Here is a 23,539-nt window from a genome sequence, read left to right as displayed (position 1 = left end):
GGAGAGGTTGAGCGCCTGAAAAATGGGAGAAATTAGCACATCTCCAGCAGGGTGGGGGACATGTGTGTTGGGCCTTGCTGGGTTCTCCAGTGCCGTCAGTCCCAGGGCTCTGTCTGCTGGGAAGGTCCTTGAGTTGCAGGATGCTTGCCAAGCCCCTCGTCCAGGACAGTCTTGGCATCTGCTCCCCCAGGTTCCTGCATCTCTCCACCACATCCCCACCTTTCCCAGCATGAAACCTGCCACAGAGGCACTCTCAGTCATCTTCAGGCTGCTAAGGCCTGTCACCTGCTGATGTGGCCATTCTGTCTGTGGTTGGCAGGGGGGCACTATTCCCGTGTTCAGTCTTCCAGGGTAGCTGTGGAGCCCAGCCTTGCTCTGAGGAGCTTCCAGCTTTGGATGCCTCTGCCCCCATTGGGTCTGGAGTCCCTGTCTCTGACCCTGGGGCCATGACCGTCCAGCTCTATTTAGGTCAGCCCATTGTGTTGGCCTCTGCTCAGATGCCCATCCTGTCCTGGGCCTGAGCCAAGCCGGCATGTTGCCTGCTCCCGTCCCTCCTGCCAGTCCTGGCTGCTGATGGCAGCACTGGGTTTCAGTGTCCTGAGCTGGCTGATGCTGTCCCCGTCCCCCGTTGTGACCCTTGCCCCAATCCTGCAGCCAGTGTGGTCTTTCCAGGTGCTCCCCTGGGTCAGCCCTCACAGGGAGCCTCTTGGGCCCCCTCCCAGGGCCTTCCCCCTTCTCTGCCTTGGCTTTGCCCGCATACTTGGCTACTGGAGGCACTCAAGCTGCTTCATACCTCTCAGCCTTTGCCTGGTCTCTCCACTCCCCATGGGGATTCCTCTACTGAGACTGTCCTCCTCTGCCTCCTTTCCTGGCCCTCCTCCTCACTGCTCTTCTGGAATTTTGTCCCAGCTCCCAGGCTGTGTCGGGGTCACTGTGTGCCCTGCTTTCCCTGCATTTGCTGCTCACGGGACCCATCTTCCCCTGGGGTGGGGGCAGGGATCGTAGACACTTAGCTCTTGGTGGGATGGAGCTTGTGGCCCCCAGGCTGTGGTCCCAGGTGGCTCCTCCTGGCTGCCCCGCACTGCCCCCATGAGCCTGGACGGTGCCTGGCAGGCAGTGTGGCCCCCTTGCATCTACTCTCAGGCTTGCTCAGCAGGGAGGCTGCAGTGGAGAGCTGCAGAGCCTGGGCAGTTTCATTTCAAGTCTTCTCCCACCATGTGTCCTGGAGTGGGGATGGGACCCAGGCCAGGGATGCGAGGGTCCCCTCTCTAATGCTCATTGGTTACCACCTCCCCCCAGAGCCAGAGCGTGAACCCTCAACCCCGGAGAGACCCAGACGCAGGGAACCTCTGGTCGTCAAGGAACACGAGGACATCGTCCTGACAGCCACGCTGGCCACACCCTCTGTGGCTGCGGTGACATGGCTCAAGGATGGTGTGGAGATTCGCCGCAGCAAGCGGCATGAGATGGCCAGCCTGGGGGACACCCACACCCTGACCGTGCGTGACGCGCAGACCCTGGACAGTGCCATCTATAGCTGCCGCGTGGGCACAGAAGGGCAGGACTTCCCGGTGCAGGTGGAAGGTGAGTGGGGGCCACGGGGCAGTCCTCTGGGAACCCTCTGTTTGCAGCATCCTAGAGTGGAGACTGGGTGGGGCTCAGGGCACACGACCTGGCAGCTCAGAGCTGGTCCTGCGGCCTGAATCCGCCAGGCTGACGTCCCCTTCCCTCCGCCAGAGGTGGCTGCCAAGTTCTGCCATCCCCTGGAGCCCGTGAGCGGGGAGCTGGGCGGCACAGTGACGCTGGTCTGCGAGCTGAGCCCGGCGCAGGCCGAGGTGGTGTGGCGCTGTGGGAACACGCCGCTCCGAGCCGGCAAACGCTTCCAGATGGCGGCGGCGGGGCTTCAGCGCTCGCTTACTGTGTTGGGCCTGCGGGCAGAGGATGCGGGGGAGTACGTGTGCGAGAGCCGCGACGACCACACCAGTGCCATGCTCACTGTTAATGGTATGAGGCTGCTGGACACATGGGCTGGGTCGCACGGGCGAGTGGGTGGCTTGGTGGAGCATTCCTGGGCGGCTTCCTGGAAGAGGTGTCTTTCCACGGCATCTGAAAGGTGGGGGCCCTCACCCCTCCTGCCCACCTCTCAAGTGGAGCTCTTGTCTGCAGTTCCCCGTGTGGTCAAGTTTACGTCTGAGCTGAGCGCTGTGGTTGCGGAGGAGGGCTGTGAGGCTACCTTCCAATGCGTGGTGACCCCCAGTGACGTGGCGGTGATGTGGTTCCGGGATGGCGCCCAGCTGCAGTCCAGCAAGAAGTTCCTCATATCACAGAAGGGTGCCAGCCACAGCCTGACCATCTTGGGCCTGGCCCTGGAGGATGCCGGCCAGATCACTGTGGAGGCTGAGGGCATCAAGTCTGAGGCTGCCCTCCGGGTCCGAGGTGTGTGTGGGGGGCGGTGGGAAGGGCGTACCGGCTCCTTGCAGCAGGTGTCTCCTAGTGGGCTGGTTCCAAGGTGGCTTTCTGCTGCTGGCTTGTATCCAGCTTGTCTGGCTGACTTCAGAGGACATGGGGTTTGCCAGCTACAGGGAGAAGAGTAGGGTGGGACCGAGGGGCCAGGCGTCAGCTCTGAAGGGGAGATGGTAAACTCCTGCAGTGCACACCTGGTCTGGGAGTGGGTGGAGGTTCAGGCGCTCCCTTGCTGAGCTCAAAGGATGGCAGGGTGGGAGCGAGTGGAGTTGGCAGCCAGTGCAAGCAGATGCAGATGACAGGGGTGCACTTTGCTTGCTGAAGCCAGGTTGTATGGGGGAGAGCCAGAACTTTACCTGAGGGTGAGTGGGAGCCAAGCCATCTCAGTTCTTGAGTAAGGAAGTAATGCGGGCAAATGCACTTCTGGGGAGATCACGGCACAACCCGACTGGGAGGTTCATTGTAGCATTTCTCTTTCTTAATGTGGTGCGTCCAGGGCCTCGTTAAAGCAGAGACTCTGGTGCAGCCAGTCTGGGGGCTCAGAGTCTGCCTGTCTCAATAGCTCCTAGTCACTGGCCACTCTTAGGAGTTCCAGGCTCTGGTGGGGCATGGCAGGAGTTGTTCAGAGCAGGCGGGCAGGAGGTGGGAGAGAGACTGGGAAATGAGAAGCGCCCCCTGAAGTGTGGTTTCCTTCCATAAAATTGTACCTGTGCGTGTGTGCAGCTGGGCTCTGAGTATGGCCAAGCTTGGAGTCAGAACGTGGTAGAAGGCAGCTCTGCTGGCTGGGGGTCGGGGCAGGGTCCCCTTGCCTTGCTTTCCTGAGAGTGGCAGTGGCTGTGATGATCTCCCTCTCCCGTAACTCCAGAGGCTCCAGTGTTGTTCAAAAAGAAGCTGGAGCCGCAGACCGTGGAGGAGCGGAGCTCGGTGACCATGGAGGTGGAGCTGACGCGGCCGTGGCCGCAGGTCAAGTGGACACGCAACGCCGCGGCCCTGGCGCCGGGCAAGAATGTGGACATCCACGCCGAGGGCTCAAGTCACAGCTTGGTTCTCCGCAGTGTGGGTTTCGCTGACCGCGGTTTCTATGGCTGCGAGACCCCAGATGATAAGACGCAGGCCAAGCTGACTGTGGAAAGTGAGCAGCTTGGGAGGCTTGGCCTGGGAGTTGAGCATGGAGGAGGTGGGGAGGGTAGGAGGGGAGTGGATCTCCCCCTGGGGGCAGGACCCTGGAAAAGGGGGAAAAGGGAAGGAGGGAGGAAGGGGTGGACCTCCGTCTGCAGGGGCCGGGGAGGCGGGGAAGGGAGGGAGGGAGGGGGCAGGCCTCCCGCCCTCCAGGGCACCTTGAGGCTCCCCGGGGGAGTGATGGGGCCTGGCCTGCGGGCCAGGGTCTTGCTGCAGTGGCTCATGCTTCCCCTTGCTTGTCCCGTAGTGCGCCAGGTCCGGCTTGTGCGGGGCCTGCAGGCAGTGGAGGCGCAGGAGCAGGGCTCGGTCACAATGGAAGTAGAGCTGTCCCATGCCGATGTGGAGGGCATCTGGACTCGAGACGGCCTTCGGCTCCAGCCGGGACCCGCATGCCAGCTGGCGGTGCACGGCCCCACCCACACCCTCACGCTGTCCGGGCTGCAGAGGCAGGACAGCGGTCTGGTTGCCTTCAGGGCAGAGGGCGTGCACACGTCTGCGCATCTGGTGGTTACTGGTGGGTGGACGTAGGTGGAGTGGGACTCACTCCAGGGCGCCTGCCCCTGTCCCCAGGGTGGCCCAGGGAGGCAGGTGTGGGCAGGGATGTGGAATCCTGGAGGAGGGGAGCTCCTTCCTAGAACCAGCTGAGTGATTCCCGCCAGCTCAGACCCTCTCCCTGCCCAGAGGCCCTGCTTCTCACCACCCTTCTCCTGTCTCCCCAGAGCTGCCTGTGACATTCAGCCGCCCTCTGCAGGACGTGGTGGCCACGGAAAAGGACAAGGTGGTCCTGGACTGTGAGCTCTCACGCCCCAATGTGGATGTGCGCTGGTTGAAGGTGCCTGAGAACCTGGACTCCTCTGCCCCCTCTCGCCTCTCACGTGGGTGGGCAGGAGTGGGACCACTCTGCTGGGCCGTTCCAGCACTTGACCTGGCCTCATTCCTCCACAGGATGATGTGGAGCTGCGAGTGAGCAAGACCGTGGGCATGGTGGCCCAGGGGGCCTGCAGGAGTCTCATCATTTACCGATGTGAGCCTGGGGACCAGGGCGTGTATGTGTGTGATGCCCACGATGCTCGGAGCTCAGCCTCCCTGAAGGTGCAAGGTGAGGGCTGGGTGGGTGGGCGAAAGAACCTCCTGGCCCCCCACGGCATCCCCCAGCAAGCGCTTGGCCCTCTGGCTCAGTCCGTGCCCCAGCCATCCTCTACCCTCTCAGCAAGCTGCGGGGGTGGCTGTCTGATAGCTCTGTGCATCAGGGTGTAGCAAGGCCTGCTTCTTTCCCCAGGCCGAAACATCCAGATCGTGAGGCCCCTGGAGGACGTGGAAGTGATGGAGAAGGAGGGCGCCACCTTCTCCTGCGAGGTCTCCCATGACGAGGTGCCTGCCCAGTGGTTCCGGGAGGGCAGTAAGCTTCGGCCCAGTGACAATGTACGGATCCGTCAGGAAGGTGAGACCAGGGCAGTGGGTGGGCTTCAGGAGGGCTTCTCACCACTTCCGCCCCTTGGCTGCCCCTCCCTTTAGTGCTGAGTGGCCTTTGTTCCTAGGAAGAAAATATACTCTCATCTATCGGAGGGTCCTGGTAGAAGATGCAGGGGAAATCAAATTCGTAGCAGACCATGCAGAATCACGAGCCCAGCTCCGGGTGAAAGGTAACAGCGGCTCAGGACAGGGCATGGTCTGGACAGCGTGTGTGTGAGCAAACATGTGTGCTGAGTCTCACAGGGCTGAAAGGCCAGCTGTCCCTGTCTTGGGGTCCCTCCTGGAATGAGGACAGCAGTGACCCAGGAGGAGGGAAAGGGGGTGTTCCCTCCTTGGCAGGAAGAAAGTGGTCTGGGGGTAGCAGCCTTGGGGTCTCCTTCTTTGTTTAAAATGGAGGCACCAGTGAATTCTCCCTCCTGGAGCTGTTGCAGGTGCTGGAGAGAAAGGGTGTGAGGTCTCGGTAGTGGGTGAGCTCTCAAGGCTTTACCTGGTGGCCTTGATGACAGTCAAAGTGGCTGCGGGGCACGAGGGAGAAAGGGTCCAGGGACAGGTAGGCGGCAGGGGTGTGGGGGTGCTTGGATGCATAAGGTTAGGGTAGGGTGCAAGGGATTCAAGGGTGTGCAGGATGAGGGGGCGGCTGTGTGGCGAGAGGATGGGTGGGCGGGGGACGGGGCAGGCATGTGCGTGATGGGGGCTCCCTGGATGGTGGCAGGCGTGTGGGTGTGCCCACTGTCCTTGTGGTCAGATGTGAGCAGCACGTCCCAGACCAGCCCAAGGGCGACACCCAGCCTAACTACCCACTGGCTCTGGTGGGTGGGCAGGCATGGGCTGTGTACTCGGAGCACGACGTCCCAGCCTGGCTGGTGGGAAGATGCACAGCCAGAGCATTCAGCCCTGGGGTTTTGGGATCCCTGTGAGCCCGCCCTGACCCTGCTGGGTGTACGCGCAGAGCTGCCAGTGTCCATCCTGCGCCCACTGCGGGACAAGATCGCGATGGAGAAGCACCGCGGCGTGCTCGAGTGCCAGATGTCGAGGGCCAGCGCCCAGGTGCGGTGGTTCAAGGGTGGCGTGGAACTGCAGCCTGGGGCCAAGTATGAGATGGTCAGTGACGGCCTCTACCGCAAGCTGGTCATCCACGCCGTCCAGCCTGAGGACGAGGACACCTACACCTGCGATGCCGGCGACGTTCAGACCAGTGCCCAGTTCTTTGTGGAAGGTTCGGACAGGGCCGGGTGGGCAGCGGCTCCTCGTTTCCCCCGGGGGAGGGGTCACAGCCTGTGGCACTTGGAGGCGGCCAGGATTGAGCAGGACCTGACCGGGGGCGTCGGGGCACCCCAGGGAGGATGTGAGCACGCCTGAGGGGGGTGCCTGGTGATCCTCCCTCGGGACTGCCCCAGTGACCGGCCCCTCGCCCACAGAGCAGTCCATCACTATCGTGCGGGGCCTGCAGGATGTGACGGTGCTGGAGCCTGCCCCGGCCTGGTTCGAGTGTGAGACCTCCATCCCCTCGGTGCGGCCAGCCAAGTGGCTCCTGGGGAAGACGGTGCTGCAGGCGGGGGCTGACGTGGGAATAGAACAGGAGGGCACCGTGCATCGGCTGACCCTGCGACGTACCTGCTCCACCATGACGGGGCCGGTGCACTTCACCATTGGCAAATCACGCTCCACCGCCTGCCTGGTCGTCTCAGGTGAAAGTGCGCCCCGGACCGGTTGGCTGCGGCTGGACAGGGGCCCGGGCAGGGCAGGGGCAGGTGTTTTGGCCTCGTGGTCTGGCCCACTTTGCACAGGGCTTCCCTCTTTCCTCCGCCACAGACATTCCCGTGGTGCTCACACGGCCCCTGGAGCCCAAGGTGGGGCGCGAGCTGCAGTCGGTAGTCCTGTCTTGTGACTTCAAGCCACCCCCCAAGGCCGTGCAGTGGTACAAGGAGGAGACGCCCCTGGCGCCGTCTGGCAAGTTCAAGATGAGGCTGGAGGGCCACATGGCGGAGCTGCGCGTCCTGCGGCTCACACCCGCGGATGCTGGTGTCTACCGGTGCCAGGCCGGCAGCGCCCAGAGCAGCGCTGAGGTCACCGTGGAAGGTACGGAGCGAGGGGGTGGGGCGCAGGGCCAGCAGGGGGTCTCCAGGGGAGGTGGTGATGGCGGTCGCGCTGAGCTGCCTGGTGTGCTCCCGGCAGTGCGGGCGGTGACGGTGATGCAGCCACTGCAGGACTTGGAGGTCACGGAGGAGGGCTCTGCCTGCTTCTCCTGCGAGCTGTCCCATGAGGACGAGGAGCTGGAGTGGTCGCTCAATGGGACGCCGCTGTATAACGACAGCTTCCACGAGATTAAGCATGAGGGCCGCCGCCACACGCTGGTCCTGAAGCAGGTCCAGCGGGCTGACACGGGCACTGTATGTGCCTCCTCCCCCAAGGTTAAGGCCTCGGCCCGCCTGGAGGTCAAAGGTGAGGTGTCCCTGTGGGGTCTGTGGGGACCCCTGGGATGTGCAGCTGGCACCCTGGGGGCTGGAGGTGGCAACTTGTCCCCTTAGTTGCCCACACCCTCCCTGCAGGGAAGCCGGTGGTGTTCCTGAAGGCATTGGATGACGTGTCCGTGGAGGAGAGGGGCACGCTGGCCTTGCAGTGTGAAGTCTCTGACCACCAGGCCCATGTGGTGTGGCGAAAGGACGGCGTGGAGTTGAGCCCCAGTGACAAGTATGACTTCCAGGACACAGCGGGCACTCGGGGACTTGTGGTGCATGACCTGAGCCGCGACGATGCTGGCCTGTACACGTGCGACGTGGGCACCGATGAGACCCGCGCCCAAGTCAGCGTGCACGGTGCGTGCTGCGGCCGGCTCTAGGTGGTGGGGCCAGGACACTGGGGGCATGGCTCTGGGCTGGGGGTGCCTCCGCCTGGGGGACCCACCCACTCTCCGAGGCCAGGGGCTTCTTCTCTGTGGAGCCAGGAGAGGTCAGGGCAGGCTCCTGAAGGAGCGAGCTAGACAAGGTCTTAAGAGGCTCAGGCGTAGGCAGGTGGGCCAGGGATGGTGGACAACAGAGCAAAGCTTGGGAGACTGGACTGGCCCTGCTTGATAGAGTCCCAAGGTGTAAAGGATTCCACAGAGGCTGGAAACATTAACTCTGCTCCAGGGGGTGTGTATGGGCAGGTACAGGGGCCACAGAGGGGGTGGTCAGGAGAGCCTCCTGGAGTTGGCACGTGGGAGACGCTGAGACATCAGGCAGGGGGTGCCCCAGTAGGGCTCCCAGGCCACGCACAGCCTGGGGAAGGTGGCTGTGGGCAGGCCACATGCTTTTCACATGCCCCTCCCAGTCTGGGCCTGGTTTCCCGACCACAGGGTGGATGCCTGATGTCCTGTGTGCGTCACTGTCCCGCCTCCACTCCCATAGCCCTGCTCTCTCTCGTGTGCATGGCAGGCGTGCTGCCCTGTGACCCTGTGGCTGGTCCCTGATGGTCTGGCCAGTTTGCGATGAGACAGGAAGAGGACAGGAAAGGGAGGGCAGTGTGGTGAGGTTGTCCTAGAGCTGGATTTCCTCTTCATTTTGGGTACCTGTCCTTCCTCTGGGGCATATAAGCCAGTGCCAACTGTGTGTGGTGCTTATTCTGTCCACGTTGTTCTATAGCAAAGATGAAGGCGGCTGCCCTGGTCATCCAAACACCAGGGTGTGGGCAGCTGGAGGCCAAGAGGGCATTTGCTGAGAGGGGCGGCAGGCCCTCTGGGAGTGGGGTTGGGGAGGGTAGATATGCAGGTCCTGTGGCTGGTCTTGCCCCTCCGGGGGTCTGGCCTGGGGCTGCTGCAGGCTTGACAGTGCCTGTCTCGAGGGGCAGGCTTCCGTGGGCCTGGCTGGCGTGACGGCTGTCTCCTTGGCCCACAGAGCTGCACGTGGGCATCACCAAGAGGCTGAAGACAGTGGAGGTGCTGGAGGGCGAGAGCTGCAGCTTCGAGTGCGTCCTGTCCCACGAGAACACTGGCGATGTGGCTGTGTGGACGGTTGGTGGGAAGACCGTGGGCAGCTCTGGCCGCTTCCACGCCACACGCCAGGGCCGCAAGTATACTCTGGCTGTCCGAGACGCTGGTCCAAGTGACGCTGGGGAGGTGGTCTTCTCTGTGCGGGGCCTCACCTCCAAGGCCTCGCTCATCGTCAGAGGTGGGCGATGGCGGCGGTGGGAACTCACTGGCTGGGGCGGGGGGGGGGTCTGTCTCCAGGGCCTGGTTTGGGAGCTGCTGAACCTGGGCCCTCCCCAGGCAGCCTGGAACGGGGGCCTTGGGCTTGGAAGCTGCCAGGGGGCGCATCTGGGGACTGTCTCCCCAGCCCTTGGTTGGCACCCAGGGGCATCTGTTGGAGTGCTGGGGGGTTCTGGTCATCCAGGGGGCTTACTCTCTAGGATGACGTTCTGGAGTCTTCGGGCAGGAGCAGGGTTTCTGTTCTTCAGTCCATGGTTTGACTCTCATGGTAGCTCCTACAGTGCGTGGCTCATGGAGCCAGTGAAATTGCCATTGGCATTTCTGAGCTCCTACTTCCAGCATAAATACTTGGTGCCAATGGGTGAAGCTCAAGCCATAGTCAGTACCAGCCCATGGCCATGCTTTGGGTCACAGAACTCTGAACAGTGCCGAGAACATAAGATTCTGTGGTCTAACATACCTCCCTCCTAGGGTCCTCTCCTGGCATTTCAGGGCTCTGAGGCCCCTGGGTCTGAGGTTCCAGAGTTGGAAGTTTTGGAGCTGTAGGTTCTGTGGTCCCAGCTTCCAGACCCTGAAGCTTCCTGAATGCCTGACCTGCCCTCACCGCAGGCATGGCTAGGGCCATAGCCGTCGGTAGAGCTGTGGCCATGCCTCATGGGCCACCATCTCTGTTCTTTTCAGAGAGGCCAGTCGACATTATGAAGCCCCTGGAAGACCAGCAGGCCATGCTGGGTGAGGATGTGGTGCTCAGGTGTGAGCTGTCACAGGAAGGGACCCCAGTGCGCTGGCTGAAGGACGGGAAGGCCATTCGCAAGAGTCAGAAGTATGAGCTGCTCACCGAAGGCACTCAGGCCACGCTGGTCGTCCATGCAGCCTCACTCAAAGATTCGGGCGAGTACACGTGCGAGACGGAGGCTTCCAAAAGCACAGCCAGCCTCCGAGTGGAAGGTAACCCCTATGAGAGACCCTGGGACAGCCGCTGTGGCTTCCCTTCCTCTGTGTGGCTTGGGGCTGCCCCCTTGGAGCCTCAGCTGTTCTGTCCCAGGCAGGAACAGGGGGGCCCCCAGCAGGGAAGGGGCTCTCCCCAGTCCCCGAGGTTCTGTGGGTGGGCCGGGAGAACCACCTCTGATGGGAGTGATTTCCTGTCCTGGAGGCCTGCATGGGGTCTGCACAGGCCTCAGCCTCCCATCCGTTCTCGCCCATCCCCCAGAAAAGCCAAACCGGTTCACGGAGGAGCTGGCCAACCTGCAGGTGGAGGAGCGGGGCACAGCCGTGTTCGCCTGCAAGACGGAGCGCCCCGCGGCCTCCGTGACCTGGCGCAAGGGCTTCACAGAGCTGCGAGCTTCGGAGAAGCATGCCCCCAGCCAGGAGGGCCTAACCTTGAGGCTCACCATCACTGCCCTGGAGAAGGCGGACAGCGACACCTACATCTGTGACATCGGCCAGGCCCAGTCCCAGGCTCGGCTCCTGGTGAAAGGTTAGGCCCGGGCACCATGCTCTTGCTCTCATTTGAACACTAGATTTTAAGGCCCGTGGTGTGCTCGGGTGTAAGCTTTGTTTAAAGTAGACTTGGAGGTGGGCAGAGATCAGAGCTCTGCCTGGCCCTGGACAAACCCAGCTTGGATTTCCCCATCTCCACAGGGGGTTGTCCTGAGTGGTGGTGTCTGTGGCCCTCCCAGGTGGGCCTTGTGTAAATGAGTCTGCAGGTGTCATATATTTGTGCATTCATTTGCTGGATGAACGTTTCTCGGAGCCCTGCCAATGTGTGCCCAAGTGTGAGCTCTGCATGTACTTAACATGTGGATGTAGCACCTCTGTCCCTGTGGAAGGAGACCGGCTTGGGGAAGTCTTTGAGTTTGAGCATCAGTTCTCACCTGGCAGGCAGGGTGAGGGTTATCATTCTCCCACTTCACAGATGAGGAAACTGGGGCTTTCCTCAGGGTTGCTGGTAGGTCCACAGTTGTAGGACAAGGGCAGGGTTGAACCCAGCCCTCCTGATCCCAGGGCCGGTGTCCAGAGTGAAGTCAGCTGGAGGTCCTTCCTGGGGTCTATCCAAAGAAAAAAACTAACAGGATAACAAAGAAGCTTCACACTTGATTTTTTCCTCTTTTTCAGTGAAGTACAGTGAATCCACTGAGCTCAGGGAAAACATTTTGTTAGTGCAGTAGAAGCACCACTTAAGATGTTACGGAAAAACCGGAACAAGCTTTTTGGCCAACCCAATAGATGCTCATACTTTAAAAAAAGTCAGTTAAAGCGAGTGTCCCATAATAACAACATATGGTCTTTAAAAAATTTAAAACACACAGACTTGTGCCAGTCTAGTAGTGTCAGCCAGAGCCTTTCCTTTGTGTGTCAGTTCACGAATCAGGATTCCTTGTCTCCTTGTGTATACGTGGCCCTCCTGATGTGTCATCTATGCTTTCTGGTGTGCAAAAGCTTTAAGACACCTATGAGTGCAGAAGGAATCTGGAGGCCAATCTGTCTCTCTCTTTTTTTTAAATTTTTCAGCTCTAACCATATTTTTATTTCCACAAGTAGAATAGTACAAAAAATAGCATGAAATACTGAGAACCAGTGTGGTATCCTACCTGATCATTAATTCACTCTTTAGAGAGTGAATAATGGTTCTCCAAAATGATGCATTTTTATCTAGAAATTTAAATCATGTTTATGGCAATGTTTTTCATGTTTATAGAATAGTTTTGAGTGTGAAAAGCAGGCTAGAAAATTGTAATAGCATTACAATCTCTACTCCATTAAAATATACAGAAAAAAGCTACGAGGAAATACATGAAAATAACTGTGTCATTGGATTTTTTTTCTCATCCTTGAGTCCTTATGCAATCTGTCTCTATATTTATAACTTCTTCCTAAGCTTTCACCATACCTAAGGCAGCAGCAAAAAACTTTTTCTAGCGATTCACGTTGTCAGTCCTCCAGAGCATCCGATTTAAATGTTATCATAGCCGTGCGTCTTTTTTGTCACACTTATTTCTTCTGTTAATACAAAATTTAATTGTGTTAAGTGATTTCTGTGACAGGCATAGCTGGCATAGACAGGCTAAGGAGCACAGCTTGATGGAGGGCCCTTGCCGCGGGTCACCGCATGTGCTCTGCAGAAGGACCCCAGGGGTGGATTGGGGGCTCATTGGTGGATCTAAAACAAATACTTTTGGACAGTTCAGCTCGGACCCACATACTGTTTTATATTTTGTCATTCGGAGTCCATTACAGCCGTTTCCTCGCTCCCTGCTGTGAGCCGACCCCCCCCCCCCCCCAGGTCTTGGGGAGCACCTTGTTTCCCTCGGCAGCTGGCCGGAGGCTCCCTGACATGCCCGTTTGTGTCGCTGCAGGCCAGAAAGTGCTCATCCTGGAGGACCTGGAGGACGTGGAGGTGCGGGAGGGCTCCTCAGCCACCTTCTGCTGCCGTATCTCCCCTGCCGACTACAAGCCCGTCCACTGGTTCTTGGACAAAACCCCCCTGTCTGCCAACGAACTCAATGAGATCGAGGCCCAGCCAGGCGGCTACCATGTGCTCACCCTGCGGCAGCTGGCGCTCAAGGACTCGGGCACCCTCCATTTTGAGGCTGGAGACCAGCGGACCTCAGCTGCCTTGAGGGTCACAGGTAGGCTGCATGCCCAGTGTCCAGTGCTGTGGTGGGGGCCAGTGCATGGGACTAAACATGCACCCTCGAGATGGTGGCTTGGCTGCACGCGGGGCCAAGAGAAGGCACCATGGGATTCTCATGGGCTGGAGCCTTGGATGGCAGGGAGCGGGGCTTGGGCGGCTGCGTGATGCTGTTTCAAGATGTGTTGTTGCACATGGTATGCAGAGGTGAACTCAAGGTCGGTGTGGGGGCTGGGGTGGGGGCTGGGGTGGGGGCTGGGGTGGGGGCTGGGCCCACCCCTCTGAGCCCCACCCCTCTGAGCCCCACCCCTCTGAGCCCCACCCCTCTGAGCCCCACCCCTCTGAGCCCCACCCCTCTGGTGTGTGGAGCCACACGGAGCCTGTCCCGTTCCCAGGGCAGCACTGTGTGCAGCCCAGCCTGAGGCGGGCAGGTGGGTACTGACTAGGAGTGTTGCCTGGTCTGCAGCGAGACCTGGGGCTTCTCCTGCAGGAGCCCCCAAAAGTCTTATGCATCCCTCTCTGTCTCCAGAGAAGCCAAGTGCTTTCTCCCAGGAGCTCACAGATGCCACCGTCACGGAAGGGGAGGATCTGACCCTGGTCTGTGAGACTGCTGCCTCAGACGCCCCTGTGTGCTGGACCAAGGACGGGAAGGCCCTGCGGCCGTCGGCCCGGTGCCGGCTGACCTACGAGGGCCGCTGGGCCCAACTGGTCATCACCGACACCACCCTTCAGGACAGCGGGCGCTACAAGTGTGAGGCTGGGGGTGCCTGGACCAGCTCCATTGTCAGGGTCCATGGTGAGCTCCTGGAGGGGGTGCTGGGCACCCATATTTCTTGTCCTGCTAAGGGCAAGGGGGCTCCAGGACTCTGTCCGGCCCTTGCTGTCTCTGTCCTCTGTGTTTCTGTGGGTGGGTGTGTGGGGGGTGTTCTGAGGCTCCTTCTGTCTGCCTGTATCTTTCCAGCAGTTTGTCCATCTCGCTCTGCTCCGTAACCCCCATCTCCGGGGGTCTGCTGCTCTCCTGGGTGTCCCCCTCACCCTGTCTTGGTCTTCTGACCAGCAGTCTCTTCTTTACTTCATTCCTCACTTGGTCTTATGTTCTGACATCACCGTGTTTCCCTTCTCCTGGCTTGGCTTATCTCCAGCTGTCTCAGTCAGCTTGGCCTGGGTAACAAATACCACACACTGAGTGGCGTGAAAAACAGACATTTATTGTCTCCCAGTTCTGGAGACTAGAAGTCTGAGATCAAGGTGTTGGAAGGCCTGGTTTCTCCTGAGGCCTTTCTCCTTGGCGTGTAGAGGGCTGTCTTCTCCCTGTGTCTTCATGTGTTCATCCCTCTGTGTGTGTCTGTGTCCTCATCTCCTTTTCTTATAAGGACACTAACGATAAGGGATTAAGACCCACTCTAGTGACCTAATTTTATCTTGGTCATCGCTTTAAAGACCCCCATCTCCAAATCCGGCCCCATTCTGAGGTCTTGAGGGTTAGGGCTCCAACAGAGGACTTTGGGGACACAGTGTAGCCCATAACTCTCCACCCTTCTTTGTTTCCTGCTGTTTGGCTCACCCTCCTGGAGAGGCAGAAGTCTTGAGGTCACCGTCGCTAGCCCCCAGTGTAGACAGTGAGGTGGGCCTGCCTGCACCCTGCAGCTACTGCCCTCAGCTATGCTCAGCCACAGGGGGGACCCCTGTAGGAGGCAGTGGGGTGAGGGCTGAGTGGAGCTCGTGCCTGTCTGCAGCTCGGCCAGTGCAGTTCCGAGAGGGGCTGAAGGACATGGAGATGCTGGAGGGTGGTGCTGCCACCCTGCGCTGCGTGCTGTCATCGGTGGCCACGCCTGTGGAGTGGTGTCGTGGAGATGAGGTTCTGCGGCCTGGAGGCAAGTACAGCGTGCGGCAGGAAGGTACCATGCTGGAACTGGTAGTCCGGGACCTGCGGCCTCAGGACAGCGGGCAGTACTCCTGCAGCTTTGGGGACCAGACGACCTCAGCCAGGCTCACCGTAAAGGGTAGGCATCCTCACCCACTCTGCCCATGTGACCCTATACAGTTCCATACAGCCCCATTCATCCTTGGTGGGAGGATGAAGATGATGTCTTGTGTCCTTCGGACCTCGTTGCAGCCTTGCCTGCTGAGTTCATAGGAAGACTGAGAAGCAAAGAGGCCACGGAAGGGACCATGGCCACGCTGCGCTGTGAGCTGAGCAAGGAAGCCCCTGTGGAGTGGAGGAAGGGGCCTGACACCCTCAGAGCTGGAGACAGAGTGAGCCTGAGGCAGGATGGAGCCGTGTGTGAGCTGGAGATCCGTGGCCTGACCGTGGAGGATGCCGGGGAGTACTCCTGTGTGTGCGGGCAGGAGAGGACCTCAGCCACACTCACCGTCAGGGGTAAAGACCACATGTGACCACGTGGACTGGCATTTGGGGGCTGCCCATCACCTTCTGCTCTCAGTTCCCTTTCCTACCCTGCTCTCTCACTATGCTGTTCCTTTTCCTTCTGTAATTATTTTGCTGTCCCTGTTATGTTGTGTGGCACATGTACCGGTTGGACCTTTTAAAGTCACAGTCCTCAGTGTGTCCTGGGCACACCCAGCAGATGGTCCATGTCCAACTGGGCTTTGTGTCCTCTGTGTACTGTCCACATCCTATTCCTTCTGTGTTTAGAGAGCGTGATAGAGTTTGTGTGTTTCTGACCATCTACAGCTCTGCCTAGCAAGTTCACCAAGGGTCTGAGGAAGGAGGAGGCTACAGAAGGGGCCATGGCCACACTGCACTGTGAACTGAGCAAGGAAGCCCCCGTGGAGTGGAGGAAGGGGCCTGAGACCCTCAAGGCTGGAGACAGAGTGATCCTGAGGCAGGACGGAGCCGTGTGTGAGCTGGAGATCCATGGCCTGACCGTGGAGGATGCCGGGGAGTACTCCTGTGTGTGCGGGCAGGAGAGGACCTCAGCCATGCTCACCATCAGGGGTAAAGACCACATGTGACCACATGGACTGGCATTTGGTGGCTGCCCATCACCCTCTGCTCTGTTTCCTTTCCTACCCTGCTCTCTCACTATGCTGTTCCTTTTCCTTCTATAATTATTTTGTTGTCCCTGTCATGTTCCCTGTCTGTTGTGTGGCACATGTACTGGTTGGACCTTTTAAAGTCACAGTCCTCAGGGTGTCCTGGGCACACCCAGCAGGTGGTCCATGTCCAACTGGGCTTTGTGTCCTCTGTGTACTGTCCACATCCTGTTTCTTCTGTGTTCAGAGAGCGTGATAGAGTTTGTGTGTTTCTGACCATCTACAGCTCTGCCTAGCAAGTTCACCAAGGGTCTGAGGAAGGAGGAGGCTACAGAAGGGGCCATGGCCACACTGCACTGTGAACTGAGCAAGGAAGCCCCCGTGGAGTGGAGGAAGGGGCCTGAGACCCTCAAGGCTGGAGACAGAGTGATCCTGAGGCAGGACGGAGCCGTGTGTGAGCTGGAGATCCATGGCCTGACCGTGGAGGATGCCGGGGAGTACTCCTGTGTGTGCGGGCAGGAGAGGACCTCAGCCATGCTCACTATCAGGGGTAAAGACCACATGTGACCACATGGACTGGCATTTGGTGGCTGCCCATCACCCTCTGCTCTGTTTCCTTTCCTACCCTGCTCTCTCACTATGCTGTTCCTTTTCCTTCTATAATTATTTTGTTGTCCCTGTCATGTTCCCTGTCTGTTGTGTGGCACATGTACTGGTTGGACCTTTTAAAGTCACAGTCCTCAGGGTGTCCTGGGCACACCCAGCAGGTGGTCCATGTCCAACTGGGCTTTGTGTCCTCTGTGTACTGTCCACATCCTGTTTCTTCTGTGTTCAGAGAGCGTGATAGAGTTTGTGTGTTTCTGACCATCTACAGCTCTGCCTAGCAAGTTCACCAAGGGTCTGAGGAAGGAGGAGGCTACAGAAGGGGCCATGGCCACACTGCACTGTGAACTGAGCAAGGAAGCCCCCGTGGAGTGGAGGAAGGGGCCTGAGACCCTCAAGGCTGGAGACAGAGTGATCCTGAGGCAGGACGGAGCCGTGTGTGAGCTGGAGATCCATGGCCTGACCGTGGAGGATGCCGGGGAGTACTCCTGTGTGTGCGGGCAGGAGAGGACCTCAGCCATGCTCACCATCAGGGGTAAAGACCACATGTGACCACATGGACTGGCATTTGGTGGCTGCCCATCACCCTCTGCTCTGTTTCCTTTCCTACCCTGCTCTCTCACTATGCTGTTCCTTTTCCTTCTATAATTATTTTGTTGTCCCTGTCATGTTCCCTGTCTGTTGTGTGGCACATGTACTGGTTGGACCTTTTAAAGTCACAGTCCTCAGGGTGTCCTGGGCACACCCAGCAGGTGATCCATGTCCAACTGGGCTTTGTGTCCTCTGTGTACTGTCCACATCCTGTTTCTTCTGTGTTCAGAGAGCGTGATAGAGTTTGTGTGTTTCTGACCATCTACAGCTCTGCCTAGCAAGTTCACCAAGGGTCTGAGGAAGGAGGAGGCTACAGAAGGGGCCACGGCCACACTGCACTGTGAACTGAGCAAGGCATCCCCTGTGGAGTGGAGGAAGGGGCCGGAGATCCTCAGAACCGGGGACAGAGTGATCCTGAGGCAGGATGGGGCTGTGTGTGAGCTGGAGATCCGTGGCCTGACTGTGGAGGATGCCGGGGAGTACTCGTGCGTGTGTGGGCAAGAGAGGACCTCAGCCACGCTCACTGTCAGGGGTAAAGACCCATGTGGCCAAGCAGAGCTGTGTTTTGGTGTCTAATTATTGAATTCATGGTGTCCCCCTGCACTCATCCCACTGCCCTCCTCCTCTCGGTGTCACCCTCATCCCATAACTCCAGGAAATTCCTTCCTCCTTCCTGGACTGTTTTGTGAACCACGAGAAACCAGCATCTGAGCTACTTCCCACACTTAGTGTCACTGCATGTTCTGTCCTGTTGGAGTCTGTGTCTTTTCCTCTGTCCTGTCATGTGCTGCCATTGAAGTTCTTCCATGACTCTGATGTCTGTCTGTCTGACCATCCTCAGCTCTGCCCACTGAATTCATAAGAAGACTGAGAAGCAAGGAGGCCATGGAAGGGACCATGGCCACACTGCACTGTGAGCTGAGCAAGAAAGCCCACGTGGAGTGGAGGAAGGGGCCCAAGACCCTCAGAGATGGAGACAGAGTGAGCCTGAGGCAGGATGGAGCTGTGTGTGAGCTGGAGATCCGTGGCCTGACCGTGGAGGATTCCGGGGAGTACTCCTGTGTGTGCGGGCAGGAGAGGACCTCAGCCACACTCACCATCAGGGGTAAAGACTGTGTGGACACATGGAGAAGCAGCCTCATGTCTGAGGACTTGATCACGTCCTCTAGCTCTGCCCTGTCTGTGTAGTCTTTCACTTCTCTGTGTCTCCTGCATTCCTGCAGCATGACTCTCCCTGCACCTGCTTCTTTGGGGCCCATCTCAGCTAAAGAGCAGAGAATTTGGTCCTCCCTGCCCTCAGAGGCTCATGTCTGAAGGAGAGAAGGAAGGCAACCACACAATATAAAAGTGGAATTATGGTCCTCTCAAGGGGGCATGCAAGGAGAAAAGCTAGGAAGTAGATCAAAGTGGGGCTCAGAGGGTGGGATGTCGAAAGGGGTGTTGAGAGAGGGAAGCAAGGACAGGCATGCTAGGCAATGGGAGAGCTGTGGGGGGAGGTTCTAGGGTCTGCTGTCCAGAGTCTGGTTGTTAGGAGATCTCAGGCTGGGTGTGGGGGTGAGGTGAAGATGGGGTGAGTGTGGAGATGAGGTGGAGTGTGACATGCAGGTGAGGTGTGTGTGGAGATGAGGTGCAGTTTGAGGTGGAGGTGAGGTGAGTGTGGAGAGGAGGTGGAGTTTGAAGTGGAGGTGAGGTAGCTGCGGAGATGAGGTGTAGTTTGAGGTACAGTTGAGGTGAGTGTGGAAAAGAGGTGGAGTTTGAGGTGCAGATGAGGTAGCTGCGGAGATGAGGTGTAGTTTGAGGTGCAGTTGAGGTGAGTGTGGAAAAGAGGTGTAGTTTGAGGTGGAGGTGAGGTAGCTGCGGGGATGAGGTGTAGTTTGAGGTGGAGGTGAGGTAGCTGCGGGGATGAGGTGTAGTTTGAGGTGCAGTTGAGGTGAGTGTGGAAAAGAGGTGTAGTTTGAGGTGGAGGTGATGTAGCTGCGGGGATGAGGTGTAGTTTGAGGTGGAGGTGGGTGAGTGTAGAAATCAGCTAGAGTTTGAGGTGAAGGTGAAGTGAACGTGTAGATGAAGCAGAGTATGATGTGGAGGTGAGTTGAGTATGGAGATGAGGTGTAGTGTGAGGTGTGTGTAGACATGAGGAGTGTGAGGTGCAGTTGAGGTGAGTGTGGAGGTGAGATGGAGTGTGAGATGGAGGTGAGGTGGATTTGGAGGGTGAGGTGGAGGTGAGGTGAGTGTGAAGAGGAAGTGTGAGGTGTAGGTGAGTTGTCTGTGCAGATGAGGTGGAGTTTGAGGTGGAGGTTACGTGAGTGTGGAGGTGACTTGGAGTTTCAGGTGGAGGTAAGGTGGAAGAGGATGGTGAGATGAAGGTGACGTGGGTGTGGAGTTGAGATGGAGTTTGAGGTGGAGGTGAGGTGAGTGTGAAGATGAGGTAGAGATTGAGGTGGAGGTGAGGCAGAGGAGAGGTGGAGTTGACAGGTGAGGCGGAGGTGAGGTTGTGGTGAGGTGAGTTGGAGATGAGGTGGTGTTTGTGGTGGAGGTGAGGTGGCTGTGGAGATGAGTTGGAATTTGAAGTGGAGGTGAGGTGAATGTGGAGATGAGGTGTAGTTTGAGGTGGAGGTGAGATGCGTGCGGAGATGAGGTGGAGTGTGAGGTGGAGTTGAGGTGAGTGTGGACATGAGGTGGAGTTTGAGGTGGAGGTGAGTTCAATGTAGAGATGAGGTGGAGTTTGAGGTAGGGGTGAGGCGGAGGAGAGGTGGAGTTGACAGGTGAGGTGGAGGTGAGGTGAGTTGGAGATGAGGTGGAGTTTGTGGTGGAGGTGAGGTGGATTTGGAGGGTGAGGTGGAGGTGAGGTGGGTGTGAAGAGGATTTGAAATGTGAGGTGTAGGTGTGTTGGCTGTGCAGATGAGGGGGAGTTTGAGGTGGAGGTAAGGTGAGTGTGGAGATGAGGTGGAGTTTGAAGTGGTGGTTATGTGAGTGTGGAGGTGACTTGGAGTTTGAGGTGGAGGTGAGGTGGAATTGAGAGCTGGGTGTGGGTCAGATGGACACATAGACCATTGGAGGTGTGAGGGTTGAGGGTGAGGTTTGCTCACCTGTCGAGGGTGATGTGGAGATGAGGTAGGAGGTGAGGTGGAGGTCAGATCTTGGTGTAGAGAGTGAAGTAGAGGTGTGGTGGGTGTGGATAGTGCTTGACCATGGAAGGAAAGGAAGGAGAGGTAGATAGAGCTGCATAGAGGAGCAGAGCCAGACCCAGGAAGGGCAGGTGGGCACCATGCTGGAGTTGGGGTGCATGCCTGGCATCTGTGGCAGGTGAGCTGGCTCTAAGCAGCTGCCATGGAAGGGTGTCCATCAGGTGTGGTGTGGTGACCTGTGCCTGGGATACAGGATGAGAGGGCACAGTTTGAGGGTGGGGCACAGTCAGCTAGAGCAGGAGGGCTGGCCCTTGGGTTTAGGGGCCGACAGGGCTACTTCCTGTGTGGGGTGGATGACGGCCAGATGGGTGGGCTTCCTTGAAGGGGGGTAGTGGGAGTCCCCTTGCATCAGAGCAGCCTACTCTGGTGTCCCCTGGGGGCCTCCTTCTAGCTGGTGTTTGTGTTGCCAGCATGAGTGTCTGTGGCCCATTCCTTGTCTGCAAGCTCCAGAGTCCAGCGGTCCACATGTCCATATGACCTTCCCCAGCCCTGACCAGCCAATTCACAAAAGTTATGAAGCCTGAGCAGGCCATGGGAGGGGCCATGTCCACATTCATGCTGTGCTGTGAGCTGAGTAAGGCAGCCCCATGTAGTGGTGGAAGGGGCCTGAGACTCTCAGGGATGAGGACTCAGGATGGGGCCTGGCTGTGGGGTGGCTCATGGCCTGAAGATAGGTTAGGTCCCTGTGCCATGGGTCCAGGTCCTCAGGGGCCCTGCTCAGGGCCTGGTCACTTCCTGTGGGGGTAGCAGATGGGACAGAGGATGAGGCCACCTACCATGTCCTGGGGGGTCCTGGGAGCAACATTGATGAAGGGGCACTGAGGCATCTCAGAGGAGAAGGGACAGCTCTGCAGTTGCACAGGGACCTCACATCCTGGGCCCCGCTGGGCCCCGCTCACAAGACAAGGTGGACCGTAAAGGGGATTCTGGAGGCTGGGCAGGGCTGTCATGTGCACAGATACTCAGATCTTTGGGGAGAGGCCAGGCCACCATGCTACCTTGAACTTCATGAGTGGAGCGCAGCATCTCCAGCACAAAGACACTGGGCACTCGCACAGTTCAGACCCACCAGGAAACCACAGAGGGTGTGGGCTTGGAGGCCTGTCACACAGTCAAGAGCAGCTTCCACTGCAGGAGGTACCGCCAATGGCCGAGGAGCGGAGGACCTGAGCTGACCAGCTGCAAGCAGCCCAAGAGAGCTGTTCCTAAGCGTACGCAGGCCCCAAGGACACCTGCTCCAGGACGACAGGCCAGGAGGAGGGTGGCTTCTGCTTCCCTTCTGGCTGTGGTGTTTCTTGCTCCGGCAGTCCTTTTCAGGCCCAGTCAGCCCTGGGCTCTGGCCCCAGCGGCAGCAAGAGTTGACAAGGGGGAAGTGCTGGTGCAAACTTGTGGGAAAGTTTAGGTGGCTCTTTTTGTGTCTTTGTCCCCAGCTATATCCCCCAGGATCATAAAATCACTAAGACGTAGGGAAGCCTGGAGGGGGCCGTGGCCATGGTGTGTGGTATAAGCTGGGCAGCCTGGCATGTTAGAGTGGAGGAAGGGATCTGACCCTTGTATCTGGTGTCACATACACTCTGAGGCAGAATGGGTCATGGAAGATGCTGAGAAGACATACCTTCTAATTACTGTCCCTTTCCGTCCATCCTATGGGCACTGTGGCCATTTCCATGTGTCTGTCCATGTCGTGAGGTCTTCACTGAGGATTCTGTTTCCTTGCTGGTTTGTATTTGGATGGGCTCAGCCTAGGCTGTCCCCTCCACTCCCCCAGCACTGCTACCTACCCGTGTGTCTGTGGGTCCAAGCTTTTATTCCTTATTTGCTCCAAAGCATGAGTGTTTCATTGTCAAGTGTTCACATCCTGATACCCCCAAATTCTCCAGAGAGTCTGATGTTTTCTGTATCACTCTGACCACGCCCAGCCCTGCCCGCCAAGTTCACAAAGGGCCTGAGGAAGGAGGAGGCCACAGAAGGGACCACAGCCACACTGCGCTGCGAACTGAGCAAGGCAGCCCCCGTGGAGTGGAGGAAGGGGCCTGAGATCCTCAGAGCCGGGGACAGAGTGAGCCTGAAGCAGGATGGGCCCATGTGTGAGTTGGAGATCCATGGCCTGGCTGTGGAGGATGCCGGGGAGTACTCCTGTGTGTGCGGGCAGGAGAGGACCTCAGCCACACTCACCGTCAGGGGTAAAGACCACATGTGACCACGTGGACTTGTGACTTCATGTCTGCATATTGTCTCCATATCACTACCTCCCCTTAGGATCCCATGGCTTTCCGTATCTTTTTAACTGGGTTCCCCCAGATGTCTCATGGCTCCTGTTTCCTTGTCCAGCAGATGTCATGTCCAGTGCTTTGTGTTCTCTGTTTCCTCTGGGACATGTGTCTCCATCACCATCTGTGCATTTGTTCACTTGTTGATACTGTGGTCTTTTGCAGTTTGTGTGGGTTTTGTGGTGTCGTGGACACAGAGTCCTCCTGAGAGTCTGATGTTCTCAGTGACTTCTTAGCCTTCCTCAGCTCTGTCCCCAAGTTCACAAAGGGTCTGAGGAATGAAGAGGCTGCGGAAGGGACCACAGCCATACTGTGCTGTGAGCTGAGCAAGATGGCCCCCGTGGATTGGAGGAAGGGGTGTGAGACCCTCTGAGATGGAAGTAGAGTGAGCCTGAGGCAGGGTGGGGCTGTGTGTGAGCTGGAGATCTGTGGCCTGACCATGGAGGATGCTGGGAAGTACTCCTGTGTGTGCGGGCAGGAGAGGACCTTGGCCACGCTCACTGTCATGGGTGAAGACCACGTCGTGCGACCAGGCAGAGCCATGTTTCGGTGTCCAGTTGTTGATTTCATGGCCTCCATCTGCATTCATTCCACGTTCTCTCCTTGTCTCAGTGCCACTGTCTTTCCATAAGGCCGTGCAACCCCCTCCACCCTTGTTGGCTGCTGTATGAACCAGTAGAAACCAGCAATTAAGGCACTTCCCACCCCTTGTGTCACCACTGATACGGTCCTGTTGTCCTGTCGGAGTCTGTGTGTTTTCCTCCATCCTGTCATGTCCTGCCCCCAAAGTTCTCCACTGAATCTGATGGTCTCCATGTCATTCTGACCCTCCCCAGCCCTGCCTACCAGGTTAATACAAAGTATTAGGCCTTAGGAGTCCACAGAAGGGGCTGGGCTGAGGGACACCTAGCACGTGGCCCATGTGCGCTTGGATTTTGTGTTTCCTCTGTGCTGTTCACATCCT

General features: G+C 58.3%; 1 protein-coding gene across 1 annotated transcript in view; it reads left to right on the top strand.

The window, feature by feature from the left end:
- Positions 1-23,539, top strand: part of OBSCN (obscurin, cytoskeletal calmodulin and titin-interacting RhoGEF) — a 188,951-nt gene that overhangs the window by 93,297 nt on the left and 72,115 nt on the right. Inside the window, 26 exon segments of the mRNA XM_057708594.1 lie at positions 1,306-1,584; positions 1,738-2,004; positions 2,167-2,436; positions 3,329-3,595; positions 3,890-4,156; positions 4,362-4,474; positions 4,588-4,741; positions 4,922-5,083; positions 5,181-5,285; positions 6,065-6,331; positions 6,534-6,803; positions 6,928-7,194; positions 7,291-7,557; positions 7,665-7,931; positions 8,988-9,260; positions 9,980-10,246; positions 10,509-10,775; positions 12,655-12,927; positions 13,459-13,725; positions 14,666-14,932; positions 15,046-15,309; positions 15,625-15,888; positions 16,213-16,476; positions 16,801-17,064; positions 17,389-17,652; positions 22,225-22,488. Coding sequence (XP_057564577.1) covers positions 1,306-1,584; positions 1,738-2,004; positions 2,167-2,436; positions 3,329-3,595; positions 3,890-4,156; positions 4,362-4,474; positions 4,588-4,741; positions 4,922-5,083; positions 5,181-5,285; positions 6,065-6,331; positions 6,534-6,803; positions 6,928-7,194; positions 7,291-7,557; positions 7,665-7,931; positions 8,988-9,260; positions 9,980-10,246; positions 10,509-10,775; positions 12,655-12,927; positions 13,459-13,725; positions 14,666-14,932; positions 15,046-15,309; positions 15,625-15,888; positions 16,213-16,476; positions 16,801-17,064; positions 17,389-17,652; positions 22,225-22,488 — 6,420 coding nt within the window.

Source organism: Hippopotamus amphibius, chromosome 15 (genome assembly GCF_030028045.1).
Source record: "Hippopotamus amphibius kiboko isolate mHipAmp2 chromosome 15, mHipAmp2.hap2, whole genome shotgun sequence".
NCBI classification, from domain to species: Eukaryota; Metazoa; Chordata; class Mammalia; order Artiodactyla; family Hippopotamidae; genus Hippopotamus; species Hippopotamus amphibius.
This window is presented reverse-complemented; position numbering and strand designations above follow the sequence as displayed.